Source organism: Gavia stellata, chromosome 28 (assembly GCF_030936135.1).
Source record: "Gavia stellata isolate bGavSte3 chromosome 28, bGavSte3.hap2, whole genome shotgun sequence".
Lineage (NCBI taxonomy): Eukaryota > Metazoa > Chordata > Aves > Gaviiformes > Gaviidae > Gavia > Gavia stellata.
In genome coordinates, this window is record NC_082621.1 from 5541957 (window position 1) to 5568198 (window position 26242).

At 50.7% G+C, this 26242-nt stretch overlaps 1 protein-coding gene across 3 annotated transcripts in view; it reads right to left on the bottom strand.

The window, feature by feature from the left end:
* Positions 1–688: 688 nt before the first annotated feature.
* MYO1D (myosin ID) overlaps positions 689–26242 on the bottom strand; it is a 164872-nt gene continuing 139318 nt past the window's right edge. For 2 of the 3 annotated variants that reach the window (XM_059830403.1, XM_059830405.1), the window contains exon 22: positions 689–3197. In XM_059830403.1, coding sequence (XP_059686386.1) covers positions 3041–3197 — 157 coding nt within the window. In that variant the 3' untranslated portion in view covers positions 689–3040. The remainder of the gene's footprint in view (positions 3198–26242) is intronic. The other variant, XM_059830404.1, reaches the window with a different exon arrangement.

Genomic DNA, 26242 nt, shown 5'->3' on the forward strand with positions numbered 1-26242 from the left:
ATGGGGCTCAGTGTGCCTGTAATTTAATCCCCTCCCCTTATTTTTATTTATTTTTGTACTGTGCTGATTAAATAAAAATGCACTGACCATCCATTACACGGCAGCGGTTCGTGGCGGAGTCTTTTCTGCAACCCCACGCCCCGTCGCGGCGCCGGGAAATTGGATTTGCCTTGACGGAAGCGGGGTTTAACGCAGCCGTGGGTTTAATCGCGTTCCGGGCGCCGGGGTCACCCCTGCGCTGGGGCCGGCGGGGCCCCACGAGACGCCGCGGAGCGAGGGGGAGCATCATCCCTGCCCCACGAGAGGGGGAAAATGGGGTTACGGGGCCGCCAAAACACCTCTTCCCATCCGTCCATCGTGAGCATCGTCTTCGCCAGGCCGCTGCGCCGGTCAGAGACTGGCACTGCCACAGTGGGATGCAACTAATTGATTTTTTTTAATTTATTACAATGAATTATGTAAACAAAAGCCCAGGTCCGCTATAGTAGGTTTTGGGGTTTTTCTTCTGCTCTTTTACACATTAAAGTATCAGTGATTTCAAAAAAAAAAAAAAAGGATCATTGCATTATCACCCCAAGGCTGAAAATCGAAATTCAATTCAGAAATAGTTAATTTATGGGAAAAAACCAGGAATAGATATATTTTATATTTTTTTATATATATATATATATATAAAACCAGAGCAGGAACAGGTAATATATTTTATAAAGACACATTTCATCACGTACAATATTGCCATCTCATAGTATTAGAAATTTCCTAAACCTGCGATTTATTGCCATCCATCATGATTCGATACAACCATTTCGTTGGAGGGATAGCGTATAAAAGTGCTGATTAAATCTCCTGCCACTACCTTGCCTATGGGTTACTGTTGCTGGAGGGGGACGTTTGGACTAGCAGATATAAAAAGCGAGAAGTGCAAATAGAAAGGCGCAGCAACAACGAGGATTCTCCTTCTGGCGCTTCCCCGGGAGGATGCGAACGGGAGCTGGGGTGTCCCGGGGCTTCAGCGTGGGTGTCGCTCCTCCTCGGGCGCAGATGCTGGCACGAAATGAGGGGTGGAGGGTCCTCGGCGGTCCCGAGCCGCCCGCCTGCGTGTGCTTGGCAGGGGCGGGAGCTGCCGCGCGGGTGGGACGTCACCTCCAGGCTCCTGACGGCCCCGGCCGTGGTGGGTGACTTGGGTTTGCCGACATTTGGAAGAGCTTCTTCCCGCAGGCTTGGGGCAGACCTGATGCGTGGAGCCCTCCGGCGCAGGAGCCTGCCGTGCATCCCGGAGCCGCTTACCCGGAGCAAGCGCCGATGGCCGGGATGCGGCGCTGGGATGCTGGCAGGGGTTGGGCCGAGGCTGGGGACCACGGGAACGGGAGGACTCTGGTGTGGGGCCTCCCCAGCAAAGAGCACAGGAGGGATTAAGCTTGTCCCACTAAAACGCAGCTCTAGGGCTGCACCAGACTCGAGGTCCCCCTTAACCGCAGGTCTCGGTGGCGGCGGTCGGATACAAACGCTGCAGTGACCTGTCCCTACGCCCCGTGTCCATGGCACGGCTTTGGGAGGCCTTTCATTAACAGGTCGTTAGGTGATGAGCCTCTTCCAGGCTTTCCGACTCCTAAAATGCTCCATTAAACAAGCGCTCCCTGTTCGCCGGCTGGGCTGGGAACAGGCGGTCCCCAGGCTGGGGTCACCCGCAGACCCCCCCCACATCCAACGGGCTGGAAATCCTGACCTGACCAGCAGCGCCAGGACTCGGTAGACGGAATCCCAACAGCCCCGCAACATCACACGGCCGCCTCCGCTCAAAAACCACAGCAGCAGCCCGATAACGCAGCAGAAATCAAAAGCTTGTTAGTCTATACGGCCCTCCCGTGAACACCAAGCTCAAGGCTATCTGAGCCGGGCAGCCGCGGGCGCCGTGCGGTGGGGCAGCGTGATGCCACCAGACACGCCGAGGTGAAGCACAACGCCCCAACATCCAACACCCGCAGCCGGGAAGACCCGGGAAAACCCTTCGAAGGGAACAGCCCAGACGTTTGCAGTCGGGTTCGTGCTGCTGCCCCTCACCTGGCGCGGACGGATGTGCCCGGAGTTAGTGTTAAATAGTGCAAGGCCGGGGAGCCGCGGCCTCAGCCCCCGAGCTCCACGTGTTTCTAGAATAACCCGCCGGCCGCGGGGCCTTTTAGCCCTCCCTGAACCTCATCGCTGGGACTAACACGAAGCCACGTGGATCATCTCAAAATTCAACAAGGCCACTTGGTCCAAATGGGAACCCACCGGCTTTTTAGGTCTCCGGAGGGCGTAATTAAGGCAAAAGCAATGCAGGATTAAAGAAATAAAACCTCCGCACTGTGAAGCCCCCTCTTCCTTCTGCTGGGGGACCTGTCTCCAGCCAAAGTGCCTTCGTGGGTTAATGAGCTCCAGACAGGAAAGCAGCAAGTCTAGAGGCGCGTCTCCATGTGCCATCCCAACTCCGTGCGCGCCGGCAGGGCTGGAAGAGTGCGGAGTGTCCTCCCGGCGTGGGAAGCCAGCCCTCCTTCCCAAACCCGGCTCCGGTTCCAGCGGGATTTGGTCTTACAGGACCAGACTCCCTGAGGCGGATATCTTTGGTTCCTCCGGTGGAGGCTGCATAATATTGCAAAGATGACACACAAAAAAGAAACAGGGAAGGGAACAGTGGAGAGGGTTTAAGAAATCAACGTGGGAAAGGGAGGAAAGGGTGTAAGTACCTATAAATGCTTTCTTTGGACTAATTCAGAAGCACTTTCCTGATATTCTGGCCTGTTTCCTAAGATGGATACAGGTCACTGACTATTTTAAGCCTTCGTCGCATGTGGTAGTAAAACCCTCTCCTGAATTTGGGTTTGCTAAACCTCTAGCTTTAGAGATCTTTTTAAGGCGCCTGACCAAGTCACAGCTGAGCATCTCTAAATTAATCCCCTTGAAACGTCCAAGGCACGGGGAGGGCGACCAAAGCCCCAGTCCGTCTTTCCGCCGCTCTCTCGCTCGCTCTCTCCGGGCTCGCTGCGCCAAGCGGAGGGGGATGCTAATTCCCCGGCACGCAGAGGACGAAACCGGAACGATGCTTGGTGAAATCCGGTTGGGATTGGTTAATCTTGGTTTCCACGGAGACGGTGCATTTCCGCCCGTGCAGGCTGCACTGGACCGGGTTGGTGACGCTGACTTGCAGAGCGCGTTTCTCACTGCAAAGGCAAAAAGGAAAAGAAGAGTCAGGCAGGAGGGGTGGGATGCGCTTGGCACCGTTGCTCAGACCCCGGTGCGAGGCAGGGAGAGGCGTTTTCGGGTCAGGACACATCCTGCGTCAAACCCAGCGCACCACCTTAAGCCAAGCCTCAGCTCTAAGCCCAGCTTGCGGGCTCGGTCGAGCCCTGCTCCCGCCCGGGAAGGTCTCCCTTGCAGGGAGGCGTGCACCCAGGGACTTCGGCATCGGGATCGGTGCCGATGGGGGGATTCCGCTTCACGGGCAAAGCGAAGGCCGGGTTGCAAAAGGCCTGGGGGCTGCGGCCAGCTCGGCCACCCGCTCGCCGAATGACCCCGCGAGCAATCGCTCCCATCTATAATTAGACTAACGATGACGACATCCCTTCTTCTGAGCTCAGAGATTAAAAGTACAGCGTGGAATAGATACAAGAATCACAGGTAGAGTTTTTGTCCTTTAATTCCCTCCCCAGGCAGGCAGGCAGACAGACAGACGGACGGCCCGTGCAGCCTCCTGGGGTCGGAGCACCCTACACGGAGGAGGCAGCGGCCGCCGGGGCACAGGCGCTGGGACAAAACTGTGTCACTGCAAACCATTCCCCAGCTTTTTAACCCTTTAACCCAGCTTTGGTGCTAGAAATGATTCTCACGAGTGAAAGCAGAAGTTTCTGCCACCCAAATCGGTTTTTCCTCGGCTGTTTGGGTCACGGCCAGGGGGGACATCGGGAGAGCATGGCCAGACGGCTGTCCATCTCTGCTCCGGCCCAGACAGGGTCAGGGATGGCCGGCAAGGACGTCCCCCTTTGCTAAAGGCCATAAAAGCCACTGTTTTATATCACAAATAACTTTCCTTGTACCGTAAGCAGAGGAATGCCCGGCTGCTCCCTTGGGCTGGGGCTGGAGACGAGGTGCAGCCGCGTGGATGCCCGAGCTCCAGGCACGAGCCCTTTGCAGCAGCAAAGAGCGGGCGTCGTGACGCAGGAGAGCAAATTTGCAGGAGAAACGCCTGCAGCAGATCTGTCCCCGCAGGGCACCGCCAGCCTGGGGAAGCGGGAAGAGATATCCAGGGACTTGGCCTTTGGGAAATCCCTCCTGTCACCTCAGCCGCACTTCAAATTCCTGAATTTCCAGCATTTCTTAGTATAATATTGAGTGGTTCAAAGGCTCAGCGGCATCAACTCCATCGCCTCCCTCGCTGCTCTAAATACACCGAGGTCTTGCCTGGCTTTAGCCGCTACGGCATTTTTCACTGACACAGCGCAAGTCCTTCCTGCAGCACCGGCTTTGTTTTTACTTCATTAAGACTGTTCAGGATGCATCACATCCCATAAGCCGCGTTTTTACGCTGCTTCCAAATAATTAAGATGCTCATGGCGTCCATAAAAATGAACGGGTGTTTGGTTGGAGGGGTGCTGGCAGGGCAGCAGCACACAAAGCCCTCACGTTGTCCCAGGTATTTAATACTTGCTTACTCTTGCCTCGGTGAGTTGAGGATAAAACCCCTGCTTAGTTTGCTATTTTTACCGGGTCTTAGCAGAATGAGCTGCATACGCAAAGGAGCCTCTCGGAGATTCCTGCCATCACGTGCTCGGAGAGCAGGTTTAGCACCAAGTGTCTGTAACAAGGGTAAGTGCTGACGACTTTCCTTCTCCTCTCCCACAGCCCTCATCAAATTATTGGTGAGAAGATACTCTGTCGCTGTTAACAGTCAAACGCTGCTGACCCCTTTGCGATAAGCAGCCCAAAGCACGGGAGAGGAATGTCATTATCCTGAATTTTGACCACAGGCAGGATCCCAGCCTGGGAATCAGAAGGTCCTTGATGTATTTTGAGCCCTGTGGCTGTGGGACCTTCAGCAAGAAGCTGAGTCTCTCTCCAGGTCCCAGCTCCTGCTGGAAAAAGGAGAATCAACTAAATACATGTCTACGTGAAGCTAACGTTGTCCTGGGATAGCAGGCTCAGGAGAAGATGCTCTGATCTTCGCTCCATGTAACGTTTCCATTAAATAAGGGCTTCCCTTCCCCACCACGTCTTCCAGGGACCACCGTGAGAGTACACATTCAGCCTCGATCACGTGTTGCTTTTCTTCATGTGAGAAGAGGTTTCAGCCTCAAAACCTTTGGCTGGTGGAGCAGGACAGCTCTTGAATGGCATCCAAAGAGCAATCCTCACAGGGATTTGCAAGTCCACACAGGGATCACAAAGCCCATCCTTGGTGTTCCCCGCTAGGCAACCCAACGCTGAACCCTGCCACCAGCTCCACAAGCAGCTCGACGTGCTGGGACCTTGAGTCTCTTGGATGCTGCTCCTGTGCTCGGTGAATCGTCAACAAGGAAGAGGTTGGAGGAAATGTCAGTTTGGTTTCCAGTCTATCAGTCACATCAGCATCTCACCTGTTGGTGCAGCAGCAAAAAGGGGAGATGGCAGCTGCCGGCTGCCCTGGAGTAAGATGGTTTTATTTATTGACAGCTGCCTGCATTGGCCAATAAACCGGGCTAAAAGACCTTCCAAATCACACCGCTATGGCCAGATTTTACCAAGTAGCACAGCTGAGGAGATGCTTCCCCGAGTTCCTGCAGAATTTAGCTCCCAAAGGAAGAGTCTGAGATGGAGATGGTCCAGCGTAATCCTGAAAGTCCAACAAAGTCTTTCCTAGACAAGGCCGACACACAGTGCAAATTCCCTTTGGGGATCACTCATGCTCTGCAGGACCCCGAGCAAGACGCCGATGGCAGCAAAGGCAGAGGCAAGTCCCACCTCCACTCAAACTTGGGCTAAAAACTGAATTTTCACTGCATAATCCTGTCCCACCACAGTACTTTGCTCTTCCACATCTCCATCTCAATAAGATGATTCCGTCAGGAAAAGGATGTTAATGTGAATTTAAGGTGGAAGAACGTTTGCACTATTACATTTCAAGCTTGGAAACGCACATCTGTTCACCATCCATGCTTTAATTCCTTAAGCATTTCAATGGTTGCTAGTATTTAAGGAACATTTGTGAATTAACTAATTACTTTTACGAATAATCTTCTGGCCTTCTGACAATTTAAAGGACAAACTGGGTTTCATACTAGAGGTGGAAGATCTTGTCCTTTAAAGACTTAAGGGCAGAAGTGAATGTATTTATGACTATTCTGCGACTGAAGACACAGTCACAGCGCAGAGAGCTAAGTAAGTGACATGCCCAAGGCCACAGAAAACAGTGTCAGAATTAAGAGCTAAACCCAAATTCTCCAACTTTCAAGATCTGTCTTTTAACCGCAGAAGAGCAACCCTCCACGGCAGTCCAAATGCCCGTCTCTTCTTTCGTCCTGTAGTTCTATTTGATTCAAGGTTCCTGCGTTGCTTCAGACCCTGTTTCTTACCAAGAGCAACGTCCAAGCTTGCCCCTCCATTCAACAGGCAATGAATGCCTGCACGTTACGTCCTCAAAAGACAGTTGGAAAGTTTTTGCTGCCTGGAGAAGACCCTTGCCCTCATCCTTTTGCCTTCATCCTCCTCGTACCTGCTGCATCCCAGCGCCCCGCGGAGGTGAGAGCCCTCCCCTGCAGATCCGACAGCGGGGTGGCCGGGATGGCCGGGAGCCTCCGGAGCTGTCACTAGATTGACCCTTACTACAGGCTGCGTAGGAGAATTTGTTCCAGACATCAGCCTAAGTCCTACTAAGTCCTTAACAGGCTTCCGAGACACTTCCGTCGTCTCTCTTGAACAGACACACGTTTAGGAGACCATCTACAAGACGTCAGAGCTCTTGTAGGGACCAAGCGCGGCTCTGCCCGAGACCAGCCCCGTCTGACGGCAGGTTTGGCTCTTCACCAAGCCCCGGCGCAACCTGCATGCCGACAAAAGTCAAGTCAATTAGGACAAAATGATGGCTGCTGCAGCCGGGCATCTTCTGGGAAATAAAATTACTTATTTTTAACAACGATTCCATTAGAAGAGACAGTGAGATGCAAGCGCTGGCTGAGCCTCTGCCGGGGAAGAAATGCCAGCCCCCAGCATCCAGGCGTGAAACTGCCTGGAAAAGCATAAAGGGAAAAAAGGGAGCTTTTGTGGGAAAGTCAGGATCAACCCCAGTGCTGCTCCAGCCCTGTCAGGGAACCACATGATAATTTCTGTATATAATAAACCACAGGATAATTACTTCTGTATATAATAAACACCAAAGTGTTGGTGTTTTCTGAAAACACAGGTTTTTTAATATAACTGCAAACAGTATTTTTGGGTGGAAACAGCCTCTCTCGACATCCTGGCGGTATGAGCCACGGCCACTGACCTCAGCTGGTTCTGGATTTCTCTTTGCTCTTTGGATTTCATGGCCCAGTGAAGTCTGCAGGACTGGGTGACTTCTCTTCCTTCATCTGCTCCAAACCATCACAGCATGCAAACTGCCTTTATCGGCTCACTTCGCTCATCTACTGACTCGCGCTCCTTAGAGGAGTTAATGGCAAAGAGCGGAGGCGATGGCTCCGGGTGTGAGCACGCGAGCGTGCGAAGCACCGCGAGCATTGCGTGAACGGTGTCTGTGTGTATGGGAGAACCACGTCCCGGAGCGAGAGCAGCGTTAGAAATACAGCGCGAGCCGATCGGACACCCGGGGAAATGCTGGCAAAAGGGAAACCAGCAGAGAAGAGATGACTCCGAGTGGAAGCAGGCTACTGGCCCATGAAATATTAGAGTTTTGACTGAGCATTTAATCTAGGACCTCAGGGAAAACACAAGCCAAGTAGCGCGTAAATGGCCAGACATCTGTCAGCGCTGTTGATAATACAAAAGCATCTATGTCGCCAATAAGTGGTGGGAAGCAAAACTGTGAAGGGAAAGAGTGGAGAAAGATCAGCGGGAGTTTCGACGAAGACAGCGGTGTAAGACTCGAAAGTTAAATGAATGTATCGTTAAACAAATGTTAAACATAGGAGATGCTGAAGAGCAAACACAGGTGATGGGGAATGCCTTGCAAGGAGCTGTAATAGGCATGAAAATACAGCAAAGCACTCGTCGATGAGCTACTCGTCATTTGTAGCTGGGAGCTCCACCAGGAAGCCCGGCGGGCTGCAGAGAGCCGGGAACACGCCGTGCCCGGGGACAGCGGTACCCGACCACGGGCTGGGGTGCTCCGGAGAGGCAGCCCCATCACGCACAGGGCTGGGAGGGAATGGGGCTTTATACAGATTTTTCAGGGTCTTTAAATGAGGTGCTGCCTGGCTGCGGATGTGGCTAACACAGTCAGGGGCAGAAAACACGTTCTTTTTAGGAAACAAAATTTGGGTAGAAGATGCCATAGCTGAGTACAGTACGTGCCTGATTTTTCACGACAACAAACCAGAGGGATTTAAATGACGCTAAGCATGCAATGCAGTGTGAAACGAGGGCTCAGCAGTAATAAACCGAATGGGATGTAGTCCAGAGGGGATTTTTTTTAAACGATCAAATCTTTCTAGAGTTTAGATCAAGGCCTCCTTCTGGAAAGGAAGGCATCACCGTGTACTACTTGGTTAAGGCTTCAAGAGAGCGTGCAGCTGCAAACAAGATGTTAGGAAGCATTAGGAGCAGGATGGAGAATACAGAAAAAATTGTAACACCTTATATAAGTCAGTGCTGCAGTCTCATCTGGATACCGGCTGCAGCCTATGGGGGGGTTCAGCGCTGAAAAAAAAATAGAAAAAGGCTGACAGATGAAGCGAAGCTATAAAAAAGAAACCCAAGAAGCAGCAGCTATATTCTGCATGAAGAAAATACGTAAGAAGCGGAGAGAGAAACTAGAGAGGACTAAAAAAAGGCAGCTTTCAAGGCTCTGCTTCCTAACAACAGCCGAAGAGACAAACAGTAATACTGAGAATTACAAGGTGGGTTAAAATAGCTTTGCAGGCAGCGTGTAACCTCGCTGCTGTGGCTCACTCCAGGCTGCCGCGCTCACTGCTACTGGGTGGCATAGAGGTGAGAAGAAATGAGCAGGGGCTAAAATGACATTGGATGTAACATAGGTAATAAACATTTACGTATCTGGGTTACAACAGGTGTCATTTTTGGAAAAGATAAGTGTCTTCTGCGCGAGGGTTTAAAGCACGCTGGCTGTGCAGGCTGCGTATTTGGCAGGGGAGCGCCGGGGGAACATATATCTCATCTGGCCACTTGTGGTTTTCTGCAACTTGCAGGACAATGATACTGGGGATATTTAGGCTCAAAGGAAAAGTTCTAGTTCTCACTGTGAAAATTAACCCCACAATAGCTTAAACGGAGACAAAAATAGGAACATCTAGTTTCTCAACATGTACAAGCACGAAACCTGCACCGAAACCTCGTGTGCATTTTGTGTCACCCTGGCTGTACCCTCTCAGCTCTGCACGAGGAGCAGAGCACGGCGTCGGGTGAGCCGCTCCGTGTGCAGGACCAGCGCGGTCCACGCTGTCGGCGGCCGGCTGCGAACGGAAGCATCCCCTGCTTTGGGGAGCTGGGGCAAGCGCCGGCCCTGGGGGGCCACGGCATGAAGGGCATCGCCTGTAAATAATCCTGGGTGGATGTTCCATTCCAGGGAGGGAGAGGTCCTGCTGCAAGTACTCGGAGCCCGCAGGCTGTTGGCGCTCCGGCACGCTTCATCTTCTCTCTTCTCCCACTGCCTCTCAGGGGGGCAGTAACATCTGAAGTATGCGCAGCTTCAAAGCACCGCGTCCCACTTCCAGAGAGATTTACACAGTTGGAGCATAAATTTCCCTGAGTAAGACTCGGATGATTTTGACAGCATCACCCCTGTGGCTCCTTGGCACACTTTGTCCTTCTTTGCTCTGCTCAAATCCCCGGGCATCAGAGGGAGAAAACACCTCTTCCCATCCAGCTCTTATTAAAACACCCTGGCTCATGTAGCTACAGGTTAAAAGCAATGATTTACTATCCTGTGTACCCGAGAAAATAATTTAACGTCCTCTTTGCCTCCTCGCACTGGCTGCCGGACTGCATGAGCACCGGCAAAGAAAATCCCTCCATCCAACGGTCTCTTTTTAGTGCAACCCTGAAGCTGCAGCTGGCAGCACTCTTCATCCCCTGGGTTTGGTTACCAACACCGAGCAGCCCAGGGTGAGGAGATTAACCGGGAGCCATTTTCGGGTGCAGATCATTCCTCTGTGCTCGTAACTCAAGAGCAGCTGGATCAGCAGGGGATGAACACGCGTGGTAGGTAGCGTGCCGCTCATTCAGCATGTGCTGCGTTACTCGCACGTGCACCGAAGGGACACGACAACATCCTAAACCACAACGGGTTTTCAAAACCTGCCTTGTGAAACCCTCTCTGAGGTCTCGCACAGCAAAAGCCCGAGACAAACAGGATGTTTTCTCAAACGGTTACTTGCTTTTTAGAGACGTAGCGTTGTTGGCGTTGTAGACCTCTTCCCTATCAGGTGCTCTTGGCTGAGATTAGACATTAAGATGGATCAAGGCTATGGAAAAGAGAGACTATAAAGAAGTCAGACACAAATAAAGGCGATCTCAAGTCAGGATCAAAAGGCAAATTTCCATAGTCGAAGGGCAGAACAAGTCCTCCAGGCATTTTAATGCCAAGAAAGGTCAGCTGTGTTAAACAGGGCTCTGGCAGGTCCTTTCTCACTGTATGGTTTTTCAGGATTATCTGCAGTCAAGTGACACTTGATACTGTCAATTTTTTTCGGCCGTCAAAACCTGCAAACGTTTACGGCATCTAAACGGTTTTGTACCTTGTGGGCTATGGTCAGGTGAATCACCTCAGAAGTTGGAAGTAGTGGCTTTGCAAAAGCACTTTTTTAATCTGCAAGAGAAGGACCAGTCTACAAACTGCAATCCCATGTTGTTCCACTGAAAACTCAACCACTCCACTTAAAGAGTGGATTTCAAGCTTTTCTGGCTCAGACTTGCCCACGCATCATTTTTCTCCCCAGCTCACACTGACTTCTATTTACCAGCGCAAACCACAGAGCCGCTCGCCTTCGGTTTTGGGAACCGTACGGTACCACATATTACAACATCACGTTAGCGAGTTGCGTCAGCAACTCTATTTTTGCCCTTTTAATGAGAAACAAGATTTGTTAATATCTGTACATTCCCAGGGAAAAGCGTTACATATGTCCAATGGCACATGGCAAGGCAAAAGCAAAGTCAACTATTAATACTCTGGTCTGCTGGCGGCCGGCCGGTGCACCAAGACGGTTCCTTTTATTCATGTCTGAACCACAAAAGCCACTTTTCTAAGATGACAGCAGCTACCACAACACTGATGTGCTTTTTTCATGATGGTATACTCCTTCCCCTCTAGCTGAGGTGTAAACCTAGGCCATTAAACGTTTGGCTCACTCATTCTTAAAATGCATTTATTCCTACTTGAACCCAAGGTCAGGCAGTCCCAGAGCAGCGCCGGCGAGCTGCGGTTCGTTCTTCATTTATTTAGTAACTGGGGCATTTGTGCATCCATCCTCGCTAGCCAGCGAGTGCTTTCCGGAAAGTCAGCGAGCTGTAAAATATTTCTGTCTCTTCCAGCAAAGCCGTTTGGTTCACGTGCTTCTGGGCACAGGAGGATCCCCAGGGTGATGGGGCAGGGGCTGCTCCTCCCCTCCCCTCTCCAGGGCTGTTCGCCTTCATCGGGAACGTGGGGTAACAGCCAAGTTTCAAAGAAAGACCTAAGCAGCTAAAAAGTGAGTTAATAGGGGTCAGGTCCCAGCCAAACAGCCTCACGACCCATGGGGACTGCACCCCAAAGCTCTTATTTTATGGTGGGAGAGCCCCAAAAAGTGGTTTGAGACATCGCTTTGCAAAGCACGCGGCGTGGTGTACCCTAACATCCCCCTTCCTCCACCCCCGGCAAATGTGATCGAAATAAAAAGTGAACGTAATTATCCCCTATCGCACGCAATTCAAGAAAGGGATCCAAAACTAACGGAAGCTTCACCCTCCAGCTGAACCGGGGCAAACGCTCACCCGCTCGACTCCCAACCCCCAGCCCTAACTCGCCCACCGGCTCCAAGCTGAAGGCGTTGGCCTTTGGGGTAGGAGAGATGCGCTTTAGGCACCTTAGCTCAGCTATAAACCATACCCCGATCTCGTTACCACACTTGGGCTGTTAATTAATCCCCTCCCTGCCCGCCCCAGCACAGGCACGCTGGCTGTGAACAGCAAGGCTTGGGCAGCACCGGCCCCTGCCCGCAGCAGGCAGGAGGCATCGGGCTCCTGTAGCCGTTGCTGATGCTCCCCGAGTTCTGCTCCTATTGAAGCTTCAAACGGAGAAGCCTCGGTCTTTTTTTTCTCTCCTCATGTCATCAGCACTCAATGCCTGATGTAATTTCTCCCTTACGAAGCATTCGCTAAAGCTGGTCAACGGTCTTCTGGATGAAAAACGGGCGTTCACATAAATGGGGTATTTCCCGGGAAATCTCATCAACGAAGCAGCTTTCAAAAAAACCAGAAAAGAACGCATGCACAGCGCGTTAAATATTTTAGTTCCTCCAGCAGGCAAAGTGAAGAATTTCCAAGCCCCTGAGCAGGGGTGGAGAAGGCAGCTCCCAGCCGCCGTGGGAGTGCCATGACAGCACCCACCTAACCCGGGCTGTGCCTCAATAGATGGGTTATTGATCTAACACCCTAACAGGAGGCACCCCAACATGCCGCCTGCCCAGCTTGAGTGCTCGGGACTGCCGGGAACTCTAAAACCCTCACACTGCTCCTTCTCCCTCCCCTGGTTGCCATGTGCAGTTTGATACCGTAGGAATTAAATCCCCTGCAAAATTCAGTGTATTTTGCATTCTCTCTACAGCTAAAATGGTGTTTTGCATCAAGTCTTCAGCACGCTGAAGATTTACAGACCGGCGATAAGCAACCGTGTGGAGGAAAGCGAAAGGATGGGGAGAGCTGGGCATGAGACCCGTGGGGTTCGTGGTACCCGCTGACGCGGGAGCGTGGTGGCAGGGGGGAAGGCGCCCACGTCGTTTCCATCCTCTCAAACACCCGTGAGGTTTTGGCAATAACAAGAGAAGAAACGTGTCATCTGGGGCTACCCCAGCAGCACCCGTCTCTGCAAGGAGCGGAAGCCAGTTCTGGCGCAGACTGATGAAATGAGTGATCTCGTTAGGTAAGAAACGATTTCTACGGCTGCGTAACATCCTCACCGCCGTGGTCCGCCTCCTACACGCGTGGTTCCGGTGTGCTTTGCGGCTCAGCTTACATCCTCCTTATTTTTGGATAAACAAAGGAATTTAGTTTCTGAGGATGATGGTTACACAGGTTATTGCCCGGCGATGCGTGCCGCTTGCCTTCATCTACTCAAACTGACCCAGTTCTCAACATCAACAGCTTTCCTGGGGTGCAGCACCAATATATAAACTGCAGCTTCTTCTGAAGTCTCCAATTAGTCTTATTTTCTCAGCTATTCTGAGTCCTGGCAAAGCTTTTGAGAGTCAGCTCTCATCCGGCTTGCTGCTTTAGTAGGAGCAAACGTGGCCGCAAGACGCCGGAGCGTTACATATTTTATAAAAACCACTATGCCAAAAATACGATTCAAAGTCCTTGGCTGGAGACAGAGTAAAAGCAGAACACCGGCTCATTCACGGGGTTATGCCAAGAATCCTGCATTATAAATGCACCAGCACATAAATAAAATAAGACCACTTAGGAAGATGAGCGCAGACTTGCTTCCCGTTTAGGACATCATGGACCTCGATTCTTGGGAAGGCTGAGAAGCAGCGAAAGTCTTTCCTTACATTTTCTTCTCGGCTCCAGTCCTCGCCCTCACCCAGCCAGTGGGCTGAATTCACCGGCCCCGCATTTGCTGGGGCGTACGCAGCCCATGTTTGCAAGGTCCCTCCTGGAAGGATGCTCTCGGCCTGGTTAGCAGATGCCGATAAAATTCTGCTGGCTGAATTTCTGAGGTTGAAGGAAGGAAGAAATTGGGAAAAAAATACTTCAAAGGGAATCCAGCACGTTTCAGTCATCTGGGATGTATTTATTCAACTCCTGCAAGAATGGGAGGTATAGGGAGCTGATGGTGAGGACAGTAAGTATGGTATTATTTAACTGTTTACCACTCAAATTTACAAGGGGGCAACAATTTTGCAGTATAAAACAGTGGTCAAAACAGCTGATGGGTGCATTATGTTAGAAACCGATGCCACAGTGGAGTGCTGCTGTTGCCCTGTGGTTCCCCTTCGATACAGACCATACCCTACAGCCATCCCGATGGATGAGCCACTCTACCTTCCCCACGGGTACGTGCAGGGCTGTGAATTAAACGGATATTTCTAGAGTTTGGCAGAGGTCCAGAGTCACAAAACAGGGGAAGCTGCCACTGAGCTTCATAGAGATGCCCTAAAATTATTATTAAAAAATCAAAAGTGTGCAGGCTTTTGAAGTTCTCGCCTCCTTTTTTTTTTTTTTAATCATTCTTTGGGATCGACCTGTGCGAGCCGAACTGCCAGGAAGCCAGCACACTTAAGCGGGAGGGCAATTTGCTAAGGCAAAGCCAGAAGCTCGGCTTCTGCCGGCACCGACGGCTGCGATGCCACCGGAGCCGTGGGAAACGAGTGGATCCGGGGGCTCACAGCCACGAGGACGATGGCGCGAGGGCTCTCCCCACGTGCAGGGGCTGGGAAGTGAGGTTGCATCGTCGCATCCCACCCATGGCTCCGAAAGCTTCGGTTCAATAACGCCTCCACGGGGCGGCCGCACCGAGGACCTGGCTGCCATTGTCCCCAGCCGTCCTGGCTGTGCTCCCGCCCTGCAGCCTGTGAAACGCCGAGCTGCTGCGCAGGCAAACAGCTCAGCTCCATTATATTCTGCACACATCGCCGCTGAGCTCATTAAAGCCGGAGCCGGGAATTTAATGGGAGGGCTCTGACATCCCGGGGAACATCCACTGCCAGGTGCACTCGCTCGGCACCGCACCGCGGCTTCAGGACGGGCATAATTCACCCGGCTCCCTTTGAACGGCGTGTGGCAGCTCGTGTGTGCGTGCGGGGCGGGGGTGATGGAGAACGACTGCTTTTAGCACTACGGCGCTCAGTCGCTATAGCAACCTGGATATTCCTCATCCCATCTGATGCTTCCTTTCTGCCAGCCAACCAGGGGCTGGTGCAGAGCAACGAGAGATGGGTTTGTTTGCTGCCTCCTACGACTGCCGCTCGGTGCACCCCGGATAACCCCTGCATAAGCTAATTCTGCATGAATTCCCCTTTCTGAGGGTTTTTTTAAAGTTTACTGGGGATGGCCCCGCTCACCGCCGCAGCAGCAGCACTGGCGCAGAGGACTTTCAGGCAGGGTGTCACCGTGACCTACTTAGTGCGGGACGAGGTGACATCATGTTAAATTGCCAGTGGCTTCCCGGTCCTCTGGAGCACTCTGTCCGGCAGCAACGCTGAACTAATCCGACCCCGAAGGCGGATTTCTGACAAGGCGGCACGTACCTCTGGCCGTCGGTATAACCTTGCTCTGTCAGCACGAGAGACATCGCCCCTCCTCGGCTCCTCTGACCTGGAACAGCTGTGCTTGATCCTGCCTCTCTATTTCCAGATCTGATCTGAAAACCTAGATTTTTCTTCGTTTCTAATAGAAAAGAGAAATTAGCTAAAGCTTCGGGGGATAGAAAAACGCCATTAAAAAACCAGAGGTGTCACTGTGCTGTATTCTCCTGCAGCGTTTCTCCCAGAGAGAAGCAGTGCTCCTGTTCACCCTCCCCGTGTGAAGCAAGATTTTTATCACATAGTGCCTGATAAAAGGTCACGCTTTCACGGGCAACCAGTGACACACACGAGCATTTTCCCCAATGGTTTAGGCAGGCAGCATTGGCGCTATCCAGCCCCCAACCATCAGCTCGTTCCTGAAAGCTAAACCATGAATTTTTATCGAAGAGGAGCGCAGAGGGCTGGGGTGTGCTCGGGTTATCACGGCGTTATGCCAGGGAGGAAGACGGCTCCTCCTCTCCCGGCATCCACACTGTGACATTTTAGCTGAGGAAGCTGAATCATCCTTCAATTAATGACAGGCTTTTAACCTGATGTTGAGGAGTCTCGCTGAGGTCTCCCTCCGGTTAAAAACGCCTCTCGCTATGGCCAAGGGAAGAATCACTCGAACATAGTGATTTTTCCACCCCTCGGGGTTACGCTGTCCCCCCTCGGGAGCCACTGGATGGGGAAGGACGTGGCAGCAGGGCTGCTGCCGGCAGCACGGTGTTCCCTGCGGACCGTCGCCCTGCCGACTGCCTCCCAAACCAAAGGCAGTTTAAAACACGCACCGGACCCTGCGGAACAAGGCAGGGAAGAATCATCAGGCAGAGGATGACGGACAGGAAGGGGAAGGGGAAGCAACGAGTCAGGGTGACTCAGGGCACAGCCCTCGCGATTGCTCCATCATCGCATTCAGGTTTTAGCTTTTTAGCCATCATCTGCTACGTCCCTCTTATTTCCCAGGGCAAGAGCACACCCAGGGCCTTTCGGAGGAGCCCGAAGAGATAAAGCAAGTACGCAGGGCTTAAAAAGGGATTTTAAACATGAGGGATGCTCAGAAGGTGAAGGGGAATTGCACCAGGGTTGGTGCTACTGAAAAAACCCAGAGAAGAGCCTGGGGGTCTCAGGAACATGAACCCACAACACGGAGTGACTCCGTGCACTTCTCTTTTTGGCTGCCAACATCCCCGTGGGCTATCAGTGGAGTCCCAGAGGCGGAGGGTATTTTAGGGATGACGGTTGAACAGGTTTCCACCCCTTCTCAGGAGGTCAGGGGCTGACGCACCTCGTCTACACCAAATGTCCCCAGCAACGCGATTTTTTTTGAAGTCTTGAGAAAATTTGGCCTCTGTTTCCCAGTACAGGATGGCCAAAAGATGGGGACGGTTGGTCATTAACCCAGAAGAGAGTTTGAGTTACAGAAAAGAGAAGACCAGAGCAGTAACTGCAGCAGGCAGTCATGAGGTGGACACATTAAGAAGGAAGTGGGGGGATTTCAGACACGTCAGGAAGGAAGAAAGAGGACGGCTGGACTGCGCAGGACGGTGAGCAGCCCCCGTTCCCATAAGGTAGGGAAAAGTTGCTTCTACTGCCTCAAAAACTCCGTCACATAAAATTGTCCATGGGGAAAGCCCAGCTAGAACCAGTACTGACATCACCTCTGTGTCAGCATTACAGCATCCCGATGAAACATTTTGGGTCTAATCAAATTTCAGGCGTGATGAAAGTCATTACTGTTCCGATCGAAAGCACGGGAGTGAATCGGGTTTGAAGACATGAAGCCCGGGGAGAACAAACGATGAGGCGGATTTTGTAAGAAAGATTTTCCTTCCATCACATGAAATACAAGTCCTTCCAGTAGCGCACAGAATCACGCAGGTATTTAAAAAGAGGGATTTAACTCTGGACTCCTAATGTCCTCTCCGAGGACCGAGAGCAGTCAGATTAGCCTAAAACAATGTGACAGCCGACCTGCCAGGGCTTGGTATCAGCCACGGGCACTCCCCCGAACAAAGAGCCGAGCTGAAAAATATCACCCTATGACTAATGATTAAAGGCAGCCTATTTCTCCACATTTCAAGCCAGATGATTCCTAGGAGCATCAAACATTCACTGTGTTTCCTTAATAGTATGGATTCATGATGCCCTGCCAGGCATCAAGGATGCTTCTTAGAACCGGGACTTAGGCTATACAGGGAAATAAATATTTTATGTAATAGCAAAACAACAGGCAGGATTTTAAGTGGGTCTTGTGCATTCCGAGAGGTTGGCCAGGCATTTCAGTTTTTATTATTTCAGGAGCTGAGATGTTCCAGAGTGGTCTTGGTATCAGTTCTGCAAAGTAAAGGGCTCTGAAGCTGCAATCCCAGAATAAAAATGCTGGCACTTCTACTTCCCTTTGTTCTCTCCTCTTTATTCACTGATACATTAGCACAATTCACATAGGCAGGAAAAAAGGCAACTTGCTGTGAAGAGAGACAACTATGTCTTATTCAAATACCTGACCTATTTCTGCTCTTCCTTCGCTTAACTTATTCAACAAGAAGTTTGGATTTGCAGAAAGAGATGAAATAATTGTGTTGGATCATGTGAAAAATACTCTCCCTTGTGGCAAAGCCAGCATGAAAAACGCGTGCATAAACAAAAAGATTTTTGCTTATAGAAACGAAAAGTTTGGAGGGGAAATGCACATTGCCAGGCTGATTCCCACTATATTCAGCATTTGCATTTTCATTGCAACAACATATAATTGTCATTTCAGGGTATTAGGTGGCTCCACTGGAGGACACCACCTATGTAAACACAACGTGGACGTACACATTCAAACGTCTATCATCAGCTACCCAGCCTGGAAACAGAGCAAATCCCCGCTGCCTGAAATTCAACTTCTTGCTCCGTAGGCAGGGTGCTCTCAGTGTGGAAATCACAGCCTACATCAACATCCCTGCCCTGTCAGCCGGGCTTTTAAATGAGCTCAGGAGCACATCACGCAGCTTTCGGCAAGGCAAGGCCCAAGGAAGGTGCAAGAGGTGATTCAGACCCAACGGAGAGATACGCTGGGGAGGGACGGCGGAGGGCTGAGTGACTGCTCGTGACCCGCCAGCGAGGCTGTCGGTGCCCTCCGTCTCCCTGGAATAAAAACGGGTTTGTTCCCGAGCAGGCTTAGGATGCAAGCTTTAGAGCGCAGACACGTTACTAGGCACAGTAAAATGCTTTTAATTACTGTCTGGCACAGCTTGCATTCTCAGCTGCAAAAGAATCGATCCTTCTTCCTATCTTCCCTTGCAGCGGAGGGTACGGTTTTTACTTAAATGCTATTTCTGTTGATGAGCCTCTTTCCTTCCCACCCCCGACCTGCTGCTTCACGGAGATCAGAACTCATGCCAACGGCTGTCATTACCGGCAGTCCCAGGCAGCACCACTGCAGCGACTCCACCGCCGTCGCCATTATACCAAACAAGCCGGGACCCTCCGTGTCTTGGGCTTCACCCCTCTCCTTCGCAAACACCCCACAGGGATTCTGCGATGCGCTGCCACGGTCGCAGGAAAACGGACCTGGTGACCTACAGGGTCTTACACTTTGGAGAAATTTCTCCAAATACGGGCAAGTTTGGCAAAACAGAATTATTCTAAGAAGGAAGACTTAGAACATCGTATATCCTTAGGTTTCCAGTCTAACAGGGATACTAATCACTTCACAGGACTGTGGCAAGGATGAATAACTACAGTCCCCGAGCTCTGCCGAATGCTATTTGGAGGTACGCAACGGTGGTAGGCTTCCCATCATCCTATCCATCTTTCAGTAGGCAGAATTATCAATATTTTATGTGTCTGTATTTCAGAGTCTGTGCTAGGAGAAATCAGCAGATTTACACGTGGCGCTGAGAAATTTGCTACATCAACCAAATGCCTGCAAAGCTAAAGCCGTTAACAAATCAAATATCTATGGCTCAGGCATTCAGTATTAATTTATTTCGCTGCAGTCATTCCAGCTGAGCAAAATATCTTCCCCCACCCCAGTTTCTAATCAGCTTCCATCCTCCTCTGGGCTTACCAGAGTTAAATCTTTCACATTGCTCCCTGTGATAAATTGAAAAATTGAGCTGCAAATGGGGAAAAATGAGTTGCAAAGCAAATGCTTCCACTAGTAATAGATTAACTCTTTGTTCCAAGGCTATCACATCATTTCAAGAGGCTTCCTGTATGTTTTCTGAAAAGCCATTGGAGTGACAAGATAAGATGCCACCACTATGAAATAATCTCTGGGAAAAGAATCATTCCTCCAGTCTCGAAGGGTATGCCCGCACGTGAGCGCGCTGTGGAGCTCAACGGTAGCACTACCAAAACGGCAAATTAAGCCCTCATCTCAAGACAGAACTTGCAAGAGGACTATCTTACACTCATCTTAACACTTCCAAGTACTTTCTGCTAACATCAGAAGCAAGGAATATTCTTCATCTAATTTAAAAACTGCATCTGAGGATCTTGGGTTTTTGCAACGTAATTTTTTGTCCGCGAGTGACAGAGGTAGCTGATGAGGGGTTTCAGTAAATAAGATAAAAACAATCTGTCTGTGAAATAGATCTGTTCTGAGTCTCATGATTCTCCCTTCCTGTCTGCAGTGGAGCGAACCGCTCTTCTTCCCCTTCACAGTCCCAGGGCTTCTCTTTTCTAGCTCCAACAGCTCTATATGCAGAACGTATTAATAGGAAAACAGTTGACGACATCCAGGCCATCCATCGATAGAACAGCTAGAAATAAGGAGGTGATGGCAGAATGATAGGGCACTCAGATCTCTCAGTGCACGAGCAGGCGGTCACTGGACCACAGAGCTTGGAAATGTGTTGTACACAAAACTAAAAACCCAACACGAAAAGCCAGAGGATGAAAAGGAGTGAGCGTAGGTGCGACCCCTCGGGAGAAAAGTGCTAACCCTCTCCCCGATCTCGTCTGTCTTGGCGCAGATCCTGCTCTTGTCAAGGCGATGCACTGAACGACGGCCGCCTTACGCCAAGAGTTCGGTATTAAGCAATCTTCTGTATTGCTTGGTGAACTTCCACGGCTTGTGCAGTGCCAGCGATTAGGTTAGACGATTAGACGAGTCTGCCTGACCTTGAGATCAATGAAAGCCCTCCTTAAGTCAGGCAAGTTTCGCCGGGGCTACAATCCTGCCACAGACACGGAGAGCCAACAGGCTTATTCAGATCACTGAGAAACAGAGGTCATAGCCAACCTACCGCTGCCAAGTTCAGCGCAGCATCGCATGACAGCCAGCGCGAGCTACTTTGCGAGCCAGTCTGCAAAAAACCTACCTGAAAATGACCTGGCAGCTTATAAATCTACTTCTGTGCTTTCGTGAGGCGCTGCCTCGGCAGCCCTGCTTATACGCAGCGAGGTCAAGCTTGTGGCGTACTATTAGCATACCCCGGTCCTGATGCTGAAAGGAGATAAAGACTCTTTTTAGACCAGCATTTCCCAAAGGTGACGATACTCACTTGACTCTCTTCTGGGTGTATGCATCTTCACATGACACTTACATTCAGGGAAGAGCTAGCTACCTCTGAAGCGCTGCACATAATTATCTCTGAATTCCTGAAGCACAAGAGGGCAACAGCTGGAATTACTGGCTCCATGTCTAAACACTTGTGACCAGGAGAAAGCCAGCCGCTGACAGGTAATTAAGTGCTCCTCAGCTAGTGTAAACACCTAGGTCACTAATTGGAGCTGCTTCTTACTCTTCTGCTCTCTCTGTCCCTCCCACAAGGAACTGAGCTGCTGCCAGCAAAAAGTCAGCATAATTAAAGCTTATTAATCCGCAGTCTTATACTCAAACCCAAAACCTTTGCAATGATTTTTCGTATCCCCCGTGATCTCTGAGCTCTCTGAAACTGTGACCCACGTGTGCTGTTGCAAGGATGAGAGGCGAGGTTCCGTCCTTGGAGAAGGCAGGGTGATCCGGGAGCAGGTCCAAAGCCTCAGGACCCCAGAGAGAGTTACCTGGGAATGATTTGGTTCCTGTCGAGCGAGGCTGCAGCCAGCACTTGTCAGCCCGCAAGTATTGCTACAACTTTCAGAGCTGCATTCTTTGATATGTTACTTAAATTAAAACCAAGTTCTGATTTTGACTTTATAAAGGCGGTCTTCCCTGCGCACCCAGGCAAAAGCTCCCCCGACTGACGAGTCCTGCAAACACGACGCAATCCAGTGCCCTCGCTTTTTTGAAGGTCCTTCTATTAAACCCAAGCAGGGGCTATATTAACTCGCCCGACAAGCACAATGTCCCGTGACACCAAATCAATCCAACTGTAACAAGTACTTCAGTATTCTCGTGCCAAGCGGACAAGTCATACATCCAAACGCTTACAATTATTAGGATTAAGCGTTTGAAAACAGAGGTGTGGAGTGAGAGGAAGGAAAGACTTACCCTGCGGATTTTGCTCTGCTCCTTGGGTGACCACTGGCTAATTATCACATTTTCCCTTACACAGACAAACTGTATAACTGACCCCTAAACACTCTAGATCTGCTCCAGAGATAACTTCCACGTGAGATAAAGGAGCAAGTGGTAACAGGAGATGATTAACAGCCTAACATGGAAAGTTAACCAGCAACAGCATGGCCAATGACTTACAAACTATTCTCCCGAGTACGCTGGAGAAGGAGCCCAGCAGTCCTCTGCTAGTTAGAACAGCTGTTAACAACACGTAAGGAAACGCGGTGAAGCGGCGTATTGAATTTCCAAGGCACCCTGGATGCAATGGGGCTGGGCAGCACGCGAGGCAGAGCTCCTGCCCCCACCTCCGCCAAAGCCCCCTTCTGCAGTCGCCTCGGACAGACGCAGGCTAGCCGCTTGCCTGCGGGATAGAAGATACAAGACATGCAAAGAAACGATGGGAGGAAAGAGAAGTTAACTTGCTGGTCGACTGACACCCTTTCTACTCCCCAAAGACAAGGCTGACAGCCAGGCGCATAGCTTCCTCCCAGCCCTCCCTAAAAATATACACCGACAGAAGGCAGGACTAGAAATCAGAATTTGTTCAAAGCCACAAACAAATGAAAAAAAAAACCCTTTGCATAACTACATATTTAAAAGAAGCTAGTTGCCTTTTGGAATGGAAAAAATCCTGAAGCAGATAGGATATTACTGTCGACCGGTGCTAACTGCTGTCTCTAATCTGCAGCCCGGGAGAGGAGAGCACCCAAAGCTGTCGCACAGCGCTTGGTTTTATACGGACCACAAGTTTCACTTTCGTTCCCACTGTCGTTTAACAGAATCTCAGAAGTATAGTAAGGATGCAGTTAGTTTGTGTTGGCCTATTAATCGTTATTGTCACTGCCGAAAGCATCCATGTGCACTTCCTATTACCGCAAGAACCATCTTCATATGCTCTCTCTTGGTCTGTTGCAAAATCCCCAACCTGCCCTACTGATCCAGCGTTCCCAGTTGAGTTTGAGAGGAGAACTGGAGCCTCTCGTGCTGCAGATGTTTACCTGGGGGGAAGCGGGACGAACTGCAGAGCAGCTCGCGTCACCTCTCCGGTCGCCGCCAGCACCCGGCTGCTCTGCATCCTCTTTCGCAGAGGAAACCGCAACCCAAACCCAGCCTCACTATAGACTCGCGCGGCCACAGACCCGGAGCTGGCTCACGTCTTTGAAGAATTACACTGTTTGGGTATGTTCCTCTGCGGGGGGAGCGCTACAGGTGTGTGATATTAACACCTGCTACCGCTTCTGACTATATCTTAATCCCTTTTTTTCTTTCCAGGTTTATTTGACAGGGAAAAGCCGAAAGGCAAGTGATGGGCTGCAGTTTGGCCATGAGCAGAATGACAGCTTCGAAAGGGATTTTTTCCAAAAATTCCACTTCAGCTTCTACATGCAAAGGTCAGAGCAGGAAGGAAAAACCCTACGGTGAAGCAGGACTTGTGATGAATCTGAAACCCTCAACAGCACAATCCTGCTAGTATCTGTCTGTGCTACCCTGCTCTCTCAGGGCAGCAAGAAAGCCCGAGATGTCTCTCCAGCTTTTTTCATGCATTTTTCATTCACTGGCTACAGGTTATTTTTCCAGCTCCGGAGGATGAGCGGGTCCTGCAGCCCATCAATACTGTTCAGCTGTCCAGAAGAGCTGTTATCGACGAGACTGAGGCAGTCACCCGAGGCTGAATGTGCACATTACCCCCCTGCCGTGCTCCCAGCTTCTGGCTGACCCGGAAAGGGCGAGGTGTTCCAGCTAGGGCTGCTCCCAGCGGAGCCCAGCTCAGTCCCACGCCGCCTGCTCTTCCGCCGCCGGACCCTGAAAAACAGCCTCGCAGAATTATTCAGGCTGGAGGGGATCGCTGAAGGTCACCTGCTCCATGCCCCCATCCCAAGTGGGGTCAACTTGAAAATGAGATTCCATCTGGGGACTAGGCAGCAAGAAATCCTGTTAGAGCTGATGGCTCGGGGATGCTGCTCCGGGCCAGCCCCGGCCGAAGGCATCAGAAGAGGACAACTTGTGAAAAGCAGTTGTTGTCTAGTAGCTGCGACTTCACAACCTTTAAGGACAAGGAGATGTTGATCCTCGTGATGAATTTAAGATTTTCCCAGAGGCTTCCAGCCACAGGACTGCTAGACATCGACAGCCTACAAGCTCCACAAATGTTGGAGCCAGGATGGGACAGAAAAGCTTTAGAAGGAATAGCCCACACCAGCTGGGACGGAGGCCCAGCCAGCTGCGAAGGCGAGCCCCTCCTGTATCCCCAGACCTGCGACAAAATAAAAAGCAGTAGACGGGGAAAACAGAAATGGTTGATGGATTTGGTGCTGTGGCGAGGCAGCGGCCGCGGTGCTCTCCCGAGACAGGGATGTGCCAGTGCTCACCCCCGGTGCCCTGAGCACCTCCTGAACCAAGACCGTCACCGAGGGAGGCAGGGGCAGGGTACGGCCACGGCTTCTGGCAAAGAGGGACACCCAGCTGGCTTCAAACCTGAGGGCAGAACCCTCAGCTCCAGGAGGACTGGAGGAAGACGGGATTGGGATTGCCGGCACCTCCTCCCTGTGAAACTCCAGCCTCGGGGCTCATCGCTACGGTGGAGACTCCTTCCTTTACTTCATGCCTTTATCTCTTCTCCTCATCCGCAGGATCCAAAGGAGATGAAAAACAAAGAGGATGAGCTGTCTGCTGCCTGGTTGCACAAGGACACAGACAAAAGGGAGAAGAGGGTGCTGCGCTATTTAGAGCTGCCGCCTCCTCAATTCCTAGGGGTGGAATTTTACCTCTGGAGTGTTGATTGCTTTGTAGGAGGGATTTAAAGACTACTTATACAAAAATGATCATTAAAACCTAAATTAAACCTATGCCTAGTCAATACTTGCCATTTCAGTTGTTCTCAAAATCCAGAATAACGCATCCAATTTGCCACAGAGATTTACTGCCATTTTTCTACTGTTTTACTAAACAAAAATCAAACCGCCTGTTTTTTAAATTACAGATATGTAGAAAGCCCCTTTGACAATAAGCTTACAGCACGATTCCTTAACTCCGCAGCATCTAAAGTGCCTTGAAATTAAAAGAATTTTGAAGTACTGTGATTAGTTTGATTACTAAATCAACAACTTGATTTAGTAAAATCACTGGCAGCTCACAAAGTATTAACCAGAACAATTAACAAATGTTGGCAGTTTTCGAGCTGTATTTACAGACTAGAATAAATACAGCCGGAATCCTACCTCCTCTAATTCTTTTAACCTTTCTGTTTTTACTTTGGAAAAATAGGAGATCAAAATAAGCAGCATATACTGTCAAGGTTAATGCTAATTGCCTGGGCCAAAATGCCTTTGGTAAATCAGGAGTCCAGAAAAACCATCTTCCAACAAACTTCCGTTTTTTTAGGTCAAAGATGGCTTTGAAAACCCCAGAATAGACTATTCCAGCCCATCTGCCCTTGTGCCACTGGACATGAGAAATTAAATTAACACTTGGATGCTGAGATTTGAAAACCAGGGGCACAAGCCACAGCAGGGGAAAGAGCACGTCGGAAATTAAGACAGCTTTAACAAAGCACGTGCCGGTTCAGCACTTGCTCTGGTTAAATTTAATGAGTCATTGGGTTTCGATAATGTGAAGGCAATACAGCGTGTGCCTCCTTATATAATCTTAAGTGTAAACAGATTTTGTGAATAAGCATTTTCAAGTCATAAATGGGCTTCTTGTTAATAAAATGTCAAGTAATAAGTTGCCGTAGCAGTGGTGATTGATGGCCAGTGCCGCCTCCGGCTACAGAAAGAGAGGGCGCAGCGCTTGCTCCGCGTCACCTTTTTTTCTTTGCACCATTTCTACCCATCTGCTTTGCAAGGAAACCCACAGAGTTAAGGGGATGCTTTGCACTGGGATCTAGGATAGCTTCACCCAGCCACGGGCGCTCACCACAAACCTGCGATACCAGGAGGGATACTGCAACCCTCTGCCTCGCCGGGGCTCCTAAGGATGTGTCCCGTGGCTTCCTGAGCGTTGGTGAAATTTAACTGCTCCACTTCTTTTCTCCCGAATTGCTGGAAAACTCATCCGTGCTGCCAGGCACCCGGGGGAGCCGCGG